This window comes from Leiobunum rupestre, chromosome 1, assembly GCF_980474605.1.
Source record: "Leiobunum rupestre chromosome 1, qqLeiRupe1.1.hap1, whole genome shotgun sequence".
NCBI lineage: Eukaryota > Metazoa > Arthropoda > Arachnida > Opiliones > Sclerosomatidae > Leiobunum > Leiobunum rupestre.
Window position 1 is genome coordinate 42,078,106 of NC_143384.1, and position 14,023 is coordinate 42,092,128.

The window sequence follows — 14,023 nt, forward strand, 5'->3', positions numbered from 1 at the left end:
TCCCTGAATGTAGGCTTTATCCTCTGACGAGAATAATCAAATCCTGCTCGGAACAAAATGACGATAATTTGGCTTCACCGGCAAGACATTGATTAATTATTACCTACCAATACCGAAATAATATTTTGAAGGCCTGTCTTTTGTGATTGAAAATTAAATTATATGATTCTAATAATTTTTCCACCGGCGAGTCAAAAGGTTTTCATTCAAATGGAGAAGAATAAATGCTTTCAAGGTTGCGTCAGAAAAAGTAGTTATTTATGCTTAGAAAGAATGACTACGTTGAGATTATATTTTCAGCATTTCTCCCAATCTGCCAGACGCTCCTCCCCTTCGAAGACAATCAAATAAGCCCGGTACTTCATTGGTTCCCTACAACTAACGTCTTCCTAAGCGAACGAAATAGACGCGGGTGACTTGTTTCCTCCCTCACTTAAGGGAGAAGGAGACTAGATCATGGTGCCCGTGGATCGTCTCCACACAGTTAATCTTCCAAATGGGCGATACTATAAAGTCAAGGGGGGAGGGGGCGAAATAAAAGGTAATCACGTGACTTAGTGTGCACTAGTGCGCCATCTATAATCAGAAGTACATACTACATAAAAATTCTTAGAATTGTTCAATAACAAAAAATAAAGCTGGGAGACCATTTTAATCGTATCCATAATAGGTACATAATCAGAATTCTTAAAAAAAAAATACAATCGCACCCGAAGAGTTATTGAAAAGAGCGAATGCGTGATTTCATTCGTGGGGGAAATGTGGTGACGTTTATTCTCGGTATCTTTCACTGGGCAGCAATTCGACCAGGCGATCGTCAACGCCTCCCAAAAAGATGTCCTTGATGGGAACGGTGTCGGACCCAGACAATCCGCTCGCGACTTCGTTTCTTTTCAACTTACGAGCGTCCAGTTTGCCAATTACTTCTCCCTCGACCGCCGCGGCTGCTTCAGCTCCACCCGCTACGACAGCCACTTCGTCTGGTGCCTTAGCAACGCCGGTGTCTTTGGTGACCCCGGGACCCCCGGCACCAGCCACGGTGCCTCCCGTACCAGCTACAACGCCGGGCCCGTATCCGCGAGGAAAACCACGCCCGTAACCATGATGAAAGCCGTTCCCGTATCCGCGATGAAAAGCGGGCCCGTAACCGCGATTATAACCGGGCCCGAAACCGCGATTATAACCTGGCCCGTACCCGTATCCTCTATGAAAACCTGGTCCGACTTCGGCTACTTCTCCTGGGGCGACCTCGGCCGCTATTCCTGACGTTGCTACCACTGCGGGCGTGCCATCAGCCGCCGCAACCACTCCTGGAACGATTGGGTGAACGAAGTGCGGGTCGTATCCGAATCCGGGTCCGCCGTAGCCGTATCCTCTCCGACCGCCGTAGAATCGTCTTCCTCCTCGTCCGTAGCCATATTGGGCCTTGGCCGCCAAGAAGCAACAGAAAACCAACAATATCTGTCGGTGAAATAACCAAATGATTACTTATCCTGTAGTACCTGGTTTAGGAGTAGGAGGGACTGTCTCTTCTTAACGAACTAATTAACATACATTTTATTATTGACCCCCCCCCCGACCCCCGTACGCCACCAAATATTAATTTCCTACCTCTAAGGAAGGAAAAGGGAAGTTGGCCAGTTCTGGTGTATTTCAAACAAAATAACCTAAATCTGAACACACTGCTATATTTTTTTGGCCGGCTACGTATTTTGTTTGCCTGGCAACGCTGTTTCTCCACATTTAAAATGGCGGACGTTTGCGGCAATAGTTCTTTTTATAAAATAACCTTGGCCATCTTGTTGAAATGTTGCCTCCCCGCTTCAGCTGTGGATCCGTTTTCTCTCCCACTAAAGAGCTTATGAACTCATTCTTAGGCATTGGCTGAACTATTCCAGGGCAACATTTCAACAAGTTGGGCAAGCGTAAAGACATTTTATAAATCAACTATCCCGTGGGGGCTCTGGGACAGTGGCACAGGGAAAAAATACGGGGACCACAGAAATAAAATGGTCGATAAATATCAATCAGGGAAAAATGTCTCATTTTGGTCCTAATTCAGTCTTTTTACAGAAGTTATTTTGATATTTCATCTTAATCTCACTTGCATCTTCAATAAGCATTAAAATAATTTCGATAGATTCGTCCAAACTGAAGATCGCCTCGTCATGTACCCTGTATTACTGCATTATATTAAGTTATGCTAGATAGTCTAAAATACCTTCATAATGTATGTGGCCAAGAAAGACTTAATAATCTAGCCATTTACCTAGAGATATCGCGTTAAATTTGATTATCAATGAATTAATTGACGGGTGAGATATTAGAAATAACACTTTTTTTTAAATATTTTTTTTTAAAGATTTAAACTTGTACATTTTTTTGCTTAAGTTTTAAGTATATGAATTTTTTATTAAAAATACTGAGCCGGGGTCCCACAGGAATTTTGCGCCGCATAAATATTTTCTTAAACAGAACGGCGGCTTTTTATTTAAAATTATCGACTAAGAAACAAAATGTTGCGTCCCAGACTTTGACCAAAAACGAATTCATGCAGGTAGTACGTCAAGTTGATAAGATTTCTTACAAGAAATGTAAGATTTCTTGTGATTTCGCGAACTTGACGGTTTTTAAAACCGGAAGTAAGAGCGATTGACGTCAGAGATATTGCAAGATTAGTAAGGTCACTTTCGAGGTAGTTTTAAATAAGAATTAAAGATGGCGTCGAATAGCGGTGAATTATTTAACAGACGATGATACGGGAATAATTTATAAATTTAAAGTTCCACCCGAAGAATTTGAGCTAATTTTGAATTTAAAATATATCTTTATTGTTCTTCGAGGCTTTTTCAATATTAAAGCAACATTTCGGCGTACTATTTATGAAATAGCATTTGATGACAAGGCTTAATGATATTTATATTAGTACGCTAGTGTCATTAGAATTCTTAAGCCTTGGCGTTATTTTGAGCTGCAACATGCATTATCAGTAGCACATTAAAAACACTCTTGTTTGACTTAATTTTTTTACGAATAAATTCGTAAAAAATTTCGATACTATTGAAATAAAAAGTATTTCAACGAAAGAATCAAACAATTCTCTTCGTTTTCGTTGATTTGCATTCTCTGACACAGCCGCCATTTTGTTTGGGACTTCGCGATCTTTTCAACTTGACGCAAAAATCGTGAAATCTTATAATAATAATTTTTATTGCTAGACCGTTTCTTATAATAAGGAAAACATCTTCTGCTAACGTTTCACACGTAGCCTTTGACAGCGCCTCATTATTGGGAGATTTTCTTCATGTGATGACGTCACTCCACTACTAGCTCTCAGCACGGCCAACTTTGATCACGCGCTGTTCGCGCTACTACGGCTAACACATTCGTCGGAATTCCGCGAGCAAGGATTTTCCCCCTATAAACTGTACTATAATGTGTAGGAGGTCAGCGCCACGCTCGGTGGTTATATTGTCTTCAATGTAAATACTATACTAAAAATAATAATCCGCTAGGGGCGCTGACGTCATACACAGCTTTTGCTCATAGGTTAACACAGAAACGTCAACGAATGAGATGACCGCTGTAGCGCGAGAAATCAAAGTTGGCCGTGCTCTCAGTAAAATATTCCCCAAACTGACAAACTTATGGAACAACATTATCCCCAAGGGGACGAGAATACGCTCGAATTTTTAGACGTCACCACAGTCGCTTTGCGGCAAACTCCAAGAGTTCGTATCGATGTTAGGGCCCCAAATGAATAGAGACGGCCGCACTTTAAAATCGGAGATTTCTAGGTCATTTGAAACGCTGAGAAGCTTACGTTTGTTCCCCCCTCGTTCAATAAAAGCGCGTCCGTGAGAGAAACAGCGCTAGGCGATTTCTCGTCCATTGAATTGAGAATAGTACCGCTAGAATTACGTAGGTGCGTTCGGGAATCGTGGTTTCGCGAAACAAATTCTGGAAATTTTGAGCTGGCGTACTCAGCCGTCAACTCTATCATTATATGGTGGCGCCATCTATCACTTTCAAACTAAAGTAGTAAAAAATAAAATGTTCATTTTCAAATTGCGCGCCTGGTGTGAAGGCCCCCGCTATATACACCAAAAACTTTTAAACCTTTATTTCGACCCCCAACAAAACTGTATAGGATATAGTTCCCGCGGCCAGCAGCGGATGGCGCCACCGATAAATTTTAGAGTTCTCAATTTTAAAATTTTGCTTCGCGGAAGGCGGATTGAAACTGTAATTTTAGCGGTACTATTCCCAATTCAATGTTTCTCGTCCCCTAAGGGAAATACAGGGTGTTTCAAAAGTTTATGCCGAAATTATAAGAAGTTGTAGGGGTTGAGTTGAGAAGTATGGCTGTTTTTCCCCATTTTCCTACGATGAGTTAAAAGAGCGTAAGTAGGCTGCAACAAGCGCCAAACCAAGCAGTGGGGACTTTAAATACCATTTAAATTTGCTTTTTTACGCTGGTTCCGTCGATTTGTTTACAAAGTCCCTTTTTACCTATCACACGAACCCAAACCTTAATGTTGGCATTTCCCTGCTGCTTGGTTTTGCGTTTGTTGCAGCCTACTTCCAGGGGCTACTAGGCCACACTTTGAAGCTCTTTTAACTCATCGTAGAAAAATGGGGGAAAACCAGGCATAATTCTCAACACACCCCCCACAACTCCTTCACATTTTTGCACAACCTTTTGAAACACCCTGTATACTGTCTATGGTGGTACCAGAGAAAAATGATATTGGCTCATATTCTCAGGTTCCTAAATACATTATGTTATCACTAAATATAACACGAATACTGAAAAACTACAATAATTAATTAAATATGGAATTTACATTAAAACCATGGTTTTAAAATAACATTTAATAGGTGGTATTGACGATAAGATGGCGGCCATTGCTCTAAGGTAGATAGTTATGGGGGAAAGGGGGATGACACTAGTCTTCCACTACAGCGATGATGACGCCACGAGAATACACCCTATACGCTAACTAATCACGTGGAACCCTTCGCCTGGTGTTAATATTTATCCCTATTACCGACGACCTACGTGGAGCCAGAGTTAATAATTTAATATAGTATATCTCTTACGAGAAAAGGATCAAAATTTACCGAGTCTATTATTTCGCTTATAGATGTAAAATGTAAAAACGAAAAACCATATTTCCCCGATGAAATAGTGTTAGAAAATCAATATACGTTTGTAGACACCACACGACCCAACAAAAGTTAAAAGAAAATTTAATTCGAATTAAAACTAACCCGATATTTTAATCTACCGCTAAAAACCCACATTTTTCTCACCTGAATTTTTAGTCCCATTTCTGATCACTCAATAGCTAGACGTATATCCAATATAGGTGAACTTCGTGTTTTAAATTATTGTCAGTTAGAGGCTGTGGTTTTTATAGTTTCATCTCGGTGTAAAAACCCGCAGTTTTGCGTGAAACGACGCTTTGCCAAGTCATTAAGCAATATTTATATTCATATTTATTGGAAAAATCTCTCGTCTTCGAGCTCGTTTTTGAGAAAAGGTCGAGGTGCTGCTGCTTCTTATTATAATACCCTCCCACATCATCAAAAAGGCAAAGAGGATTTCACCCTCGATGGCCTTGAAAATAACGAGCGCTCTTTTAAGCGGTCACCTGCGGCAATAAAAGGTTTTCGGGCAAGACGCGTTCTTGTTTAGAGCGAAAGCTTTTGAAATGAGCTTCTGTGTCGGTGTCAGCCAAAGGTAGGGCATAGCCATTTGCCTATACTTGATTTACAGAGAGGGCATAAAAAAATTCAAGTAAGGGCCTCCAAATTCTGAAAGTATTAGAACAACTTACAGCGTTTTCCATTTGACTGCTCTCGAGCGCTCTGGGTCGCTCTGATCAACATTTTATGTGCCATTTGCGTGCTCGGATCTGCTCCGATCAAGATTACCGTGTTCCATTTCCCGCTCTCGGCTGCTCCGAGATCACCGAAAACCGATCTGCCGATTTCGACAGATCAACGGATCGAGATCGAGACGGAGCCAATTTTTGCGTGTTCCTTTTAGATTTTTTGGCAAAATGGCAGATCAAGACGCGAAAATTTAAATTACTAGCAGACGAAAAACAACGTACCGCGGGAATATTTTCATGGAATGTTCCATTTGCGGTTTTACTCTAGTCAATCGGGGTGAGATCTATGACGTCAGAGAAAGATTCGGAGCGAATCTCGAGCAATCAAATGGAAAACGCTACCATATATATTATAGATAATTATATCCTGCTTATTTTTTGAGTGAAGTAGAGTACACGACGGCGCAATATTCTGTTTGGAAAAAAGTACACCTAGGATAGGATTAAGGCTTACTATTTCGGCTTTGTAATTGCAACGATAGACGAACTATTGTCAATGAATGCATTTGGTTGTCTGGTAAATAAGCTTCGTGCGTAGTTTAAATTTTGGTCACAAGTATCGCCGCCTACCGACCAAGTTTCAAATCGAATATATGAAAGCTGTCTGCTCATTCAAAATTATCATTGAATTTCAAAAGTCGTCTGCTTTTTCTTCACATATTTAGTTGACGGATATTAAGGCAGATGGCGCTATATTTCCTAAGCTCGAAGCCTATAGGGGCCGCCGCCTACGACCAGTTCGACAACCTCAAAACGAGTCATGGTGCCACCAATGATCGACACCGAAGTTGTCTTCATAAAAGCATAAGTAAAGTTATCTGTCAAGAGGCGACATGGTTCAAGAGATGTTTTAAAGAGGCAGTGTAAGGATAGGGGAAATTTGGAAGAGGGTAAAATGAACGTGAAAGGTTGGGGAGGTTTTCAATGTAAAAAAATAATTTTTTTAAAATGTTGATTAGTGATGGATTTATTGGATAATATTGTTTTAGATAAAAAAACACGTAAAAAATTATAAAGTGTAATACATAATTGTAAAGTTCAGTAGGTTTGTAATAACGGCTGACGAAGGACCGCGGTCCGAAAGCTACCGGAAATAAATTTTATTTTATTTGACCTCCATGCAGTAACAGAACTTTTATTAAATTTTACATTAAGATATTCGACCATGGAACAAAATTTTAGTATTTATAACATAAAGATAATAAGTATGTCAATTAGCAACAATTATCACCGAACTGATTTTCAGAGCTATTGCGCTATCAAGGTTTAGTTCTCAGCACAGAGCCCCGTATAGTGCCCAAATATGCACAAGGCGAAATATACTATTACCAAGGATGATAATATACTACTCAGTTTGGGTGTAAGTCCACGTTGGAGTTGGTCAAGAATGTCAATATCGAAAAAAGGTTGGGTCCGGATATTAGGTTTAAAATAAGAACTTGTTATTATGTTATTTATGATAAAAGTCTTATTAGGCGAGACTAATAAAGTTAGTCAAAAGATGGCGTTGGTCTACGTCTGCCATTGCGGTGCTATTATTAAATAAGTGTACCCTTGGAGTAGAGAAGTTGACTGGAGGGGAAAAGAGGGTGGGAAGTCTGTAAGCTCAACGTTACCCAGAATCCTTTGCTCCGCGGTAGGGGCGCCTTAGTGTCGCCCTCATTCGGGTTTTTATGGAAATAAAAATGTAAATATTCGCCATGCTTTAGTTTTGAAGCTTGGGGTAGTTTAGAATGAATTTTTTATTTCCGATTGTATTAGTTCTTTTTATAATAGATTGTTTTAATTTAAATTGTTTGGATACCAACATGATCACACACAAAATGAATGTAAATTTTGTTCTATTATCTAATATTGTACTATAAACCAAGGCCTAACAAGTTTTGTTCTCTTTTATAAATTAAAATTATTAATTGAATAACTTTTGCAATTTTTATAACAGCAGTACTTTTTCATTATGAACAATTCTAACTATGTCAATGGCTAAACTATATAATACCGTCTTTAACATGATTTTAATTGTAACAAATTTGCCATTCAAACCTCTAAGTTCAAACCTGTAAGGTTTGTTCGGCCTTGGTTCTATAAAATCACGATCAAATATTCACAACACCCTTCGAAATAACTCTCTTTTTCGTCGCTAGAGTAAGGTAAAACGTAGGCCCCTACCAAAAACGTAGTGCATGCTGGGAGGGATTAGGCCGAATTGATGGGGGAAGAGACTCAATGTTACAGATATGGGAATTTCCCCTCCAGTCAACTTCTCTACTCCAAGGTGTACCCACACAGATACAATGATCTAGCAATTGGCAAACTTTGCTCACTAAGGAAAATCCAAGTGATCATTTACACAGAAAAATAAAGCTTTTTCTGTCCAATCCTTAGTTTTCAGTTACATAATCATTTTTATTATTATAAATAATAGATATAAATATTTAATTTTTGTTCCATGGTAAACTTATTGAAAATTGTTAAAAAAAATATTTTAAAAAGAACTGCTACTGCATGGAGTTATTAAAAACATAATTTATTTAAATCTTTTTTTGGGAGGTTTCGGACCGCGGTCCTTCCTCAGCCAAGCGTCGATTAACTTAAATAAATTATGTTTTTAATAACTCCATGCAGTAGCAGTTCTTTTTAAAATATTTTTAACAATTTTCAATAAATAATAGTTATTTTTTATTATTATAAACAATAGTTTATTTTTTATTTTTATATAATAGTTTATTTTTTTATTATTATAAATAATAGTTTATTTTTATTATTATAAATAATAATTTTTTTACTATTATAAATGATAATTTATTTTTATTATTATTATAAATAATAATTTGTTTTTTATAATAAATAATAATTTATTTTTATAAATAAATATGTTGACGATTCATTCGATAATTTTATGATTATGTTGACGATTCGTTCGATAATTTTATGATTATGTTGACGATTCGTTCGATAATTTTATGATTATGTTGACGATTCGTTCGATAATTTTATGATTATGTTGACGATTCGTTCGATAATTTTATGATTATGTTGACGATTCGTTCGATAATTTTATGATTATGTTGACGATTCGTTCGATAATTTTATGATTATGTTGACGATTCGTTCGATAATTTTATGATTATGTTGACGATTCGTTCGATAATTTTATGATTATGTTGACAATTCAGTCGATAATTTTATCGTATGTTGACGATTCGGTCGATAATTTTATCGTATGTTGATAATTCGGTCGATAATTTTATCATTTGTTCACGATTCGGTAGAAAGTGTTTCATATGTTGACGATTCGGTCGATAATTTTATCATATGTTTATGATTCGGTCGATAATTTTATCATTAAGTTAATGATTCAGTCGATAATTTTATTATTATTTTTATGATTCGGTCGATAATTTTATCATATGTTTATGATTCGGTCGATAATTTTATCATGTGTTTATGATTCGGTCGATAATTTTACATATGTTGACGATTTGGTCTATAATTTATCATTAAGTTGACGATTCAGTCGATAATTTTATATTTTCAACGAGCCGGTCGATAATTTTGTCCCATACCAACGAGCTGGTTGAGAATGTTGTCACACGTCAACGGGATTTACAGATCCTGTAAATAAAATGTCGCGAGATGTACATTGCCTCCCCACGACGAGCTTGTTCATTCAACAAAAAACCCCAAAACGATTGTCTTATATTCCGGAGGAGTAAGTTGATTAGCGCTTGTCCGCAAATTGGTCCTAACTAGCTCGTTAATAAGCAATATTAAGGGGGACATAAAAATTAATGTTGTTTTGATGACATCCTTGTCATAATTACGATATGAGACGAATAAAATTGGACTTTCCCTCCATATTAAATCCACGCCGAGATCCTGTTTAGATCAGCGTCTATATTAATATATTTTATGTCTCGATGACACTTCGCTTTAGGGCGTAGCCAGACCTTTAAATATCAGTGTACCAATCAAGAATTACTGTTTTAGTACCGTCGATACAAGAGAGGTGGGTGAGGAAAAACGTCACCGGCGGGCTTTCGCCTCGAAGGGAACCAATCAGATACGGGGCTAATTTGATTGACTTTGAAGGGGAGGAGCATCCTGTCAGACCATGAGGTTTGATTGGAAGACACGTCTCAATGGTTAAACCATGAATTTATTCATATTCAACCATGAATATAAATCTCCTATACTGGCGCCATCGCGTTCAAAAAAAGGCTGAGCTTTTACACCCCACCCACAGTGGCGTCACAGCTCACAGCCGTCGGCCTAAAATTTCGCGTCCATAACTATTTTGAGTCCGTTTGATAAGAGCGATTACGGGTAAGAAAAACGCGAAAGTTGCGCTTGAAATTAGTTTTAGTTTATCTAAATTAAATTTAGCGAGTAAAGAATTAACCCAAAAGGTTATTGCTAGGTTAAACCACAAACTGGCACAAAAGCTCAAACATCTAGACCATTTTGGTTTACGTTTGTTAACAGATGTGATTCATGTGAATGAGAAACAAAGTCATGACTGTGATATAATTTTGACTGATTTGAAAATGATATTTCAAAAATTCAAACAGAATTCCTAGCTGTAGCCAAAGATATAAAAATTATTCAACCCGACTTCAAATGATGCTAAGCCTAGGTCCGATAAGTTACGTAAATGAACTAATGAGTGATTCTTAAAATGATCACAAGAGGTGGAAAGAATGGCTTTCAAAAGATTCACGTTTCAACTAATCATATTGGTTGAAATTGACAGTTTAAAAGCACTTTCTAAACCATAATTAATTTACAACTTACAATGTTAGTGAGTCTAAAAACGAAACGCAAACATAGGAGCGAAATTGACTCATTAATAGCGATTTCCACTGGGAAGCTCCGAGAGCGCCCCGAAATCGATTTCGACGTCACAGCTCGTGTCGAGATTTCCAAGGATCGCGGTCGAGCGAGTTTCCCAGTGAAATACAACCTCGTTTTAAGAGCAACTATCGGGGCGAGCATTTTCCAGTGAAATACGCGGAAATTTATGGCGGACAATAATATTGTTTTCGATAAACTTTATTAATCATCCATGGTTAAGCCTAGGCGTAAAGGAGAACTTACTTCATTTTCGGAGTAGGAATATACCACATCCTCTATATATCTTATTATTTTAGGCCTTTATACTATTTCCGGCGTTTGCCTTAAAAGAATTGCCTCTATTTCTTCGTCGGAACTATCCGAAGACGATTCTATAAACAAATAAGCAGCCCGAATATTTATTGTCCGATCTAGTTCCGCAATTTTTAAAAATCACGAAAACCGCTCGAAATCTGTCGATCCGTCGAATTTCTCGGATCAAAATTTTCGCTCTCAGAGCGCTCGCTGTGAGAGCGAGATTGCCAGTGGAAGACACGGATCTCGTCACGAGCTGCTCTCGATTTCCCAGTGGAGGACGAAATCTCACCACGAGCGCTCCCGGAGCGCCCGAAATCCCCCAGTGGAAATCGCTATCAATGTTTTTTTCCCGCCTGCTCTGGGTTTTTTGAGCAGGTTAAAAAGTGTAGCCCTATGACGTCATTTTACTCCAATTCTGTCTTGACGAAAAACAAAGAGTTGGAGTAAGAAGGAAGTAGTTAAAGGTTAAAGGTTATTTATTAGCCGTAGCAGGCATAGTTTTGTTTTAAGATGGCGACCGGTGGTGAGGTCATCAATATGTAGTTCATTTTTATCATTTATTTAATAATAATAATGATCAGCTGAGAGCTAGGCTAATACCCAAGGCTTCACCTAAGTTGATTTTGGGAATTTTTTGTTGAAGATTTGTCAACAGCGTCCTCTAATGCAAATAAATAGAAGTTCGTGAAAAAATAAGTTAACGATGAAAATAATTTAATATAATCTTTTTATTTACTTTTATAACTAAATAAATATTTTAATAGCAAATATTTATAAATATCTCTAATTAATTTATGTAGGTTGCGCTCCCGTGCAATAACTATAAAAGATGTAGCATTTTTTATAACAGCTATCCCAAAGCTCGGGTAATCCAACCTCATAAAAGCGTTGAATAACCTTGAAAAATTACATTCTGAATTGACGCATTTAGACAATACGGCTGTCTCATGGCTAAACCTTTTAATCAACACGAACGTAATTTTGAGATATTTGACTTATTAAAAACCTAAGTTATAAGATTTTAACGTGGTTTTTAATGCGAAAATTATAAAATCCAAAACCATTTTTTAAGTCATAAATAGTTAAATATTTATGACTTTTACCTGAAGCCTTTACAGTACTTTTGTACATGCCTTAGTAATACTGATGCCATGGGGCAGCCGAATATTTGTTGCTATAAAATACGGGAGGTCACGTTTAAATGTTTTTTCTGGTTCTAGCTATTATTGTTATTGAAGATAGAGAGAGCGCGCTCTAGTCGATAAAGATTTTGGAATTCGAAGTCCACGTGCGAAACGCGCGTGTCAATAAAGTAAAGTGTTTTATTTTACCTATTTCAACGACAATTACTCGCAGTACGGTGTCTAATAATAAGCCGATCCCTCTGCCTAGATTGAACCTAGGAGGGTGAAAGTGGACTTCTGGAGTGGAAATCGGGGTGCAGCATGAATGCCAAACCTCAAACTCGTGGACATTAGATAAAAACTTATAAAATTAGCAACTTTTTAAAATTTTCTGCTTCGGTTCTTTTAATCGGGCTGTGAGTCTGGAACACTAGGGAATGTTTACTTGTTTTAAACGGATTATTAATTTAAAATGCATTCTCATTTGGTTTCCACTATTAAAATCCGCTCGGAGTTTTTTCGCGACTAAAATCATTTACTGCCTGCGAAATTAAAAAATAAAAGTTTAGAACAACTGGCAGACGAAATTCAAAAAAAGTAGTTGCTCTGGCTGTCATGGGATGGCGCTAAAAAGGTTTGTGCAGAAAGATCGTCAGACTTGTAAATAGTGTATATTTTTAAGAGAGTCCACTGGACCCGGACCCCTCCGCCGATCTATTTTTTCGCCGAGTCCAGGACTCTTCCCTCTTTCTTCGCCCCCCCCTCGTTTAAATATATATTCCTCCATATTATATTCGAAAATAAATGGCACCTAACCAGGCAAAGCCTATACAATTTTTATTGTAATTATAAAAGAGACAGTCAGTAATCGAACTACAGCATCAAAGTTTACATATTTTCATATATAATCGTGATCGGGTAAATTAAAATGCTCGTAATTATTATCACAATTAATTTAACCATTGAAGTCTTCATTCCAAACCCATAGAGCTTAATTTTTTTCTACCTTTCTTCATTTTAATAAAGCAAAATTTTGGTCTTCAATGGCACTGTTACAATTACTGTGCCTAATGGAATGCAGAGCAAGACTATTAATTATGGACTAATAATTTCCATAATTCGTTAGTCTTAGACTAACGAAGTCTGGAAATTATTCCCCCCACGGGCCACACCTGTTTAAGTTAAAAGAGGTTTTTCCCTGGTAGGCCCAAGTTTTCCAAATTTTTCATTCGTCATTGTCAATTTTTACACCACACTCCCCGTTCTCGGCTTTCCGTTGCAATATGCAACGCGTTTTGAAATTTTTAATGTTTAGATTTAACAGTCGACAGCCAGATTTCCCGCACGGTACTGATGAGTTCCAAATAGAACGAAACCGGTCTACCGTTGGAATTTCTGGCTATTTTATTTAATTTTACTTTAGTTTATTACTCGAAGATCTATTTGATCCGAGTTTCGCGTTTTTTGCTCGAAGACCTATTGGGTACGAGTTAGTAGTAAGTTTTTTAATTTCTTCAAATTTGTTTAGGATTTAGCTATATTATCCCTTTTAATTATGGACTAATCTACTTTTTCGCGTATTTTATCATCTAAATTTTTATAGGCCTCACAGATAAGTAGATATTCAAGTATAAATTATCGAAATTTTCAATCTTTTTACACAGCTAAGGATATAATTTGAGGGAGTCCCGTGGACTTTTTACCCCTTCTAAAGACATTTTTTTAGGAGTCCCGTGATATTTTTCAGGGGTTTTTGACGCGTGGACTGCCGCTATTTACAAGTCTGAAGATCGTGGAGTCCGAATTGGGGGAATACAATTTTATATTCCAGGATGCGTAGTCTTCATC

The 14,023-nt window shown here is 37.5% G+C and overlaps 1 protein-coding gene across 1 annotated transcript; it reads right to left on the reverse strand.

Annotated features, from left to right (window-relative positions):
• Positions 1–615: 615 nt before the first annotated feature.
• LOC149962962 (uncharacterized) lies at positions 616–5,415 on the reverse strand. Its single transcript, XM_090170406.1, has 2 exons — positions 5,317–5,415; positions 616–1,461 (listed from the first exon to the last, which is right to left on the reverse strand). Exons 1-2 carry the CDS (start codon positions 5,332–5,334, stop codon positions 772–774), a joined length of 708 nt encoding a protein of 235 aa, XP_090026532.1. The 5' UTR covers positions 5,335–5,415; the 3' UTR covers positions 616–771.
• Between the last annotated feature and the right edge of the window lie 8,608 nt (positions 5,416–14,023).